General features: G+C 40.6%; 1 protein-coding gene across 1 annotated transcript in view; it reads right to left on the reverse strand.

Moving 5' to 3' along the window:
* LOC103729162 (disco-interacting protein 2 homolog B-like) overlaps window positions 1–2718 on the reverse strand; it is a gene marked incomplete at its 5' end in the record, with an annotated part of 48419 nt that extends 45701 nt beyond the window's left edge. Inside the window, 2 exon segments of the mRNA XM_017796631.2 lie at window positions 1737–1937; window positions 2493–2718. Of these exon segments, the coding sequence (XP_017652120.1) occupies window positions 1737–1937; window positions 2493–2718 (427 nt within the window).
* Between the last annotated feature and the right edge of the window lie 2948 nt (window positions 2719–5666).

The following is a 5666-nucleotide window of genomic DNA, read 5'->3' on the forward strand; positions in this document are numbered from 1 at the left end:
GCCTCGACCACTACCACCACCCCTCATGCTATGAAGTGAATCCAGGGCTGTGTGGATACTAGAAAAACAGTCTACCAATGAACTACATGCCTTCTCCATAAATGCTTTAAGTGTTACATGGATAAAATTTACATACAACTTAAAATATTTTAGCAAAAAAAAAAAAAAAGCTCAAAACACTTCTTTCTTCCTACCCCTTCAATAGCCTAAAACACTCTTATAAGTTGTTATTTCCTATTATAAGAAAAGTGACAAAGAATTCCTGTTATTTTGAGTAGATACATTGGTTTTACACTCAACTTATTCAGAATAGCATCCAAGGTTCAAACGAGGTCAACATGCATAATTTTTCAAACAAAAATTTATTTTTCCTCAAAAACTAATTTGAGTCTAGTCTATGTACAACAAGCAGGAAGAAAAAATGAAACTGAATAAACCAATGAAAAATCTTTCAACTTGGACAATTCCATTTGTCTTGAAGTTATTTCAAAAAGAAAAGACAACCTTTGAGGTCTAGCAAGGTATCCTGGTGATGGAGCCCTTGCCTGGCAGATATGAGGCACTACGTTTTACTCTTAGTACTTTGGGAGGTATAAAATTAAGAAAAAAACACTGGGTGTGGTGGCACACGCCTTTAATCCCAGCTCTGGAGATGCAGGGACAATTCCATTTGTCTTGAAGTTATTTCAAAAAGAAAAGACAACCTTTGAGGTCTAGCAAGGTATCCTGGTGATGGAGCCCTTGCCTGGCAGATATGAGGCACTACGTTTTACTCTTAGTACTTTGGGAGGTATAAAATTAAGAAAAAAACACTGTGTGTGGTGGCACACGCCTTTAATCCCAGCTCTGGAGATGCAGAGGGAGGTGGATCTCTGTGAGCTCAAGACCAGCCAGCTGGAGCTACAGGGAGACCCTATTTTAAATTTAAAAAAAAAAAAGATAATTTTTATTTATTATAGAATTTTGTGTTTATTATAAGTACAATGCAGGCTGAAGGTCCAAAATGTTGTAGTTTAATTTTTTGTTCTCCATAATTTTACTCTTAGTACTTAGGGAGGTATAAAATTAAGAAAAAAACACTGGGTGTGGTGGCACACGCCTTTAATCCCAGCTCTGGAGATGCAAAGGGAGGTGGATCTCTGTGAGCTCAAGACCAGCCAGCTGGAGCTACAGAGAGACCCTATCTTAAATAAAAAAAAAAAAAGATAAAAATTTTTTTATTTTATAGAATTTTGTGTTTATTATAAGAACAATGTAGGCTGAAGGTCCAAAATGTTGTAGTTTAATTTTTTGTTCTCCATAATCATCAATACTGACAAGATATTTTTTCCTAAAATCTTCCTCTAGCCAGGTATGGTGCCTCACACTTACAATCTCTACAATCTCCCGATCAGAAGTTCAAGGTCATCCTTGACTACATAGGAAGTTTGAAGCCACCTGGGCTACATGAGACCTTGTCTCAAAATCACAAAACAAAAACCAACAAAAGAAATCCTCTATTAATGCTAAAATAGAAATAGATCTATAGTCTCAGCTTTTTGCTGTCTTTAAATACTAATGTTTCCAAATGTCACTTTAACAATTAAAAATATTTGGCAATAGTTTCACTTGGAACATAGGCTCCAATTAAATAATTCAGACATATTGACAAGCAGCTGAGCAACATCAAGAGAAAATACTACCCATGATCCTCTGAGGAACTCTTAGAGCAATGGGGGACCTGGGCCCTGGTAAACCCACCATATGTGATGTGTAGACTGGTTTCCCCATCACATCCAGCCCAGTCAGACATGGGCACTTGGCTTGGGTGGAGCCCCAGCGCTGCAGGGCAGATTCCAGTGCAGGTGGCCAGTTACAGATGACTTCCAGTGGCTCTCCCTTCACAGGTGTCATCTGACGACCCTCAGGTTTTGGCTGGTTGGGATCTGGCTGAGGTACTGTACCAAAAAGTTGAGAAGATGAAGTAAGTTCAAGTACCAACTAACACAACTCAAACCGCAAATACATCCCCTTTTCTCCACATAGTCATCTGGTGTGAGCCTGCTTTGAAGAAAAAAAAGTACAAAGTGTGGTAAGACACTACAAACTGGGTTGCTTTTTTTTTTTTAAACTTACTCAGCTTCAGGCACTCATCCTAATAGTATATTCTATTTTTGTTTGTCTGTCTGAAACAGCATCACATGTTGCCCAGACTGACTTTGAAACTTCAATGTACCTGAGGCTGACCTTAAACTCTTGATCCTCTTATCTCCACCTTCCAGCAAAGACCACCAAACCAAGCCCAACAAAACATTCTTTGGGAGCTACTGTCAACCATCCCTCAAGAAGACCACTCCTTCCTTAGTTCTGTGCATCATGTTATAGTCTCTTTTTTTTTGAGACAAGGTCTCTCTCTGTACCTCAGATTAACCTGAAACACAATTCCCCTACCTCTGCCTCTTGAGTGCTGGGATACTGGCATATACTACCATACTAAGGTACTCTGCCCTTACCAAGGCACTGATGATCCTTGGGGCTTCCATTATCCTCCCACAGAGAGTAACAGCTTCCTATGGAGGGATGGTTCCTAGTCCCTTTACTGCTGACAATGCCCAAAACAAGAAGGCTGTCCAACTGTGTTAAGTGAACAAACTGGGGAGAGGGTGAGAAGGAGAGGGAAAGAGAATGAAAACTATTAAGAGTAATTCCAAGAATCGGAGGCAAATATGCCACACCCTTTCATTCAGATAAAACTAGTTTTCCAGGGCTGGAGAGATGACTCAGCATTTAAAAGCACTGGCTGCTTTTGTAAAGGACCTGGGTTCACTTCCCAGTACCCACATGGTGGCTAACAACAGGATGTAACTCCAGTTCCAGGGGAATTCAACACCATCTTCTGAATTTCACAGGCAATGCATGAACGGGTGCACTAAGATTCATACAAGCAAAATACACATACACATAAAATAAAAATAAGTAAATTTAAAAAAAAATTTTTTTTTTTGTCCTTTTGAGACGGGGCTCCCTGACGCACAACTCACTATGTAGACCAGGCTGGCCTCGAACTTAGAGAGATCTGTCTCTGCCTCCTGGGATTAAAGGTATGTGCCACCACACCCAGTCAAAAAAAATTTTTTAAATCAGTCTTCCAGGGGACATGGTTGCACATGCCTTTATTCCCAGCACTTGGGAGGCAGAGGCAGGCAGATCTCTGAGATTAAGGCCAACCTAGCCCAGGCCAGCTGATGCTGTCTCAAAAAGAGAAAAAAGAGTTTTCCAAGATTTTCTATAGTGAGCAAGTATTCCTCAAATAATTTTTTAAATCCCACATTTTCATAGAAGTTTCAATAATTTACACATAAAACAAAAAGTCAACTGTTTACTGTGTACCAATCCTGTGCATAGAATATGATAAATTGAGAACGTAAACAACCTGGGTTTAGTGGCCCACCACTGTAATCCCAGAAATCAGGAGGCAGAAGCAGGAGGACCTCAAGTTTAAAGTCTGTCTGGACATACAGCAAGAATCATCTTAAAAAATAAAAATAAAAACAAGGGCTGGAGAGATGGCTCAGCAGTTAAAAACACTGGATGTTCTTGCAGAAAACCCGGGTTTGAATCCCAGCACCCATGTGGCAGCTAACAATTGACTGTAACTCTTCTGTCCTCCACAGGCACTGCACGGTATGGGTGCACTTATACACATGCAGGCAATACACTCATACAAACAAAATAAAATAGTAAAATATTTTTAAAAAATAAATTAAAACAAAAACAAAATACTTCGAGAAAACAAGTACTGCACACACAGCTACAGAGTATCCTAGGGACACACAGCAAAACCAGGACAACATGGAAGTAGATGATTCCACACTCAGGGAGGGCAGGAGGGGCATGTCACCACCTGGAGGAAGCAGTGCCTGAGCTGAGTTAAAAGGCTGGGTAGGAATTTGCCAGGTGAAAAGGAGATGAGAGACAAAACACAGAAAGGACTTTTGAGACAGAGTTTCCCTGCTGCCCCAGCTGGCCTGGCACTCACAGTGATCCTCCTGCCTCAACCTCTGCCTCCTGAGTATTGGGATTGCAGGTATGTGCCACCACACCAGGCTTCTCTTTTTTTCCCTTAAGTTAGCACACAAAGTAATGGGTTTCATGACAGCATTTTCATACGTCTGTATCATTATACTTTGTTCTTGTTCATCTCCCTCCCCTCCTCCTCCCTCTCTTCCATCCCCCTCCCTCTCTCCCCCAAATAGTCCTCTATTGTGCTTTCATATCACACTTCTCTCTTACTCCTATCTCTGTTAAGATTTTCACTCTCAAGATGGGCAGGGTGGCACACACCTTTAGTCCCAGTTCTCAGAAGGCAGAAGTAGACAGCTCTCTGTGAGCTTAAAGCCAGCAAAAGTAAAGTAAGAACAAGAAATGATGAGGGAAGTTTATTTTAAGTAGGGTAAAGAAAAAAGAAAAGAATGTGAAGAATCTGAGCTATTCCAAAGAGCTAAGAGTAAGTTATACTGAGAGTAAGTGAAGTTGCATGAGAGAAAATATGCAGTATGTGTGTTTCTGTGCCTGGCTTATTTCACTTAGCATAAGGATCTCCAGTAGCATTCATTTATCTTGATTCATTTTTTCTACTGACATAAAACTCATTAAACGGGATGGAGAGCAGTTAAGAACATTTGTTACTCTTCCAGAGGACCCAAGTTCAGTACCCCACACCCATGCTGGGCAACTCCAGCTGCCCCTAACTTTAGCTCCAGAGGATCCAATGACCACTTTTGGCCTCCAGGGGTACACCCACACACACCTGACAAACACTCACAGATGTGGACACATAAATAAAAATGAATTTTGAAAATTTCATTAAACCATTTCACTCTGTAATTTGTTGCTGTAACATCTTACTACTCTTTCATTTTATTTCTTTTTTAAACTATCTTATTCATTATTTTTATTTTATGTGTATGAGTGTTATGCCTACATGTAGTAAGTGCCCCCATGTCGTGCAACACCCGAGGAGGACAGAAGAGGCTGTCAGATCCCCTGGAACTGGAGTTATGGACAGTTGTCAGCTGCCATGTAGATGTTGGGGTTCAAACCCAGATCTTCTGCAAGAACAAGTTAGTGTTCTTAAGTGCTGAGCCATCTCTCCAGCCCCATATATATTATTTCTAGACTCTAAATTTTTAAAAATTCTCAATAAATTGTTTCATTTTTATAAAAAGACTGAATACCCAGTAGGCAAGGCCTTCTGGCCATAAGTTACACCATCGCCATCCTCCACTAGGCTTCAAGGTGTATTATCGTACTTCCAAAAGATACTGCCACTAGTCAGATAAGCCCATTTACAATTAGCAAACTGATGTAGCTCTACTGCGTCAGTGCAGATTGTTGAAGTATGACTCCTATTACCCTTGACTTTCATTTTTGAATTCAAAGCACAGTGGTAGAAGGTATGGAGAGGCTGTTACTGACATGAGGACCTGAACCGTTACTGAAGTAAGACAGACATCTACATATAGTTCAATGTATTCAGTAACTCATCTCACCCTGGGATATGACCTTGGCATGAGGTGAGTCATGACCAGATCTCGTCTTCAGTGTGCCAGATTCATTACCATTTAGATGTGATTACAGCCCACTTCTAGGCTCAGGACAGACACCAAGTACAAACTCACTGGGCT

Source organism: Nannospalax galili, unplaced genomic scaffold, assembly GCF_000622305.1.
Source record: "Nannospalax galili isolate Female #2095 unplaced genomic scaffold, S.galili_v1.0 scaffold913, whole genome shotgun sequence".
NCBI lineage: Eukaryota > Metazoa > Chordata > Mammalia > Rodentia > Spalacidae > Nannospalax > Nannospalax galili.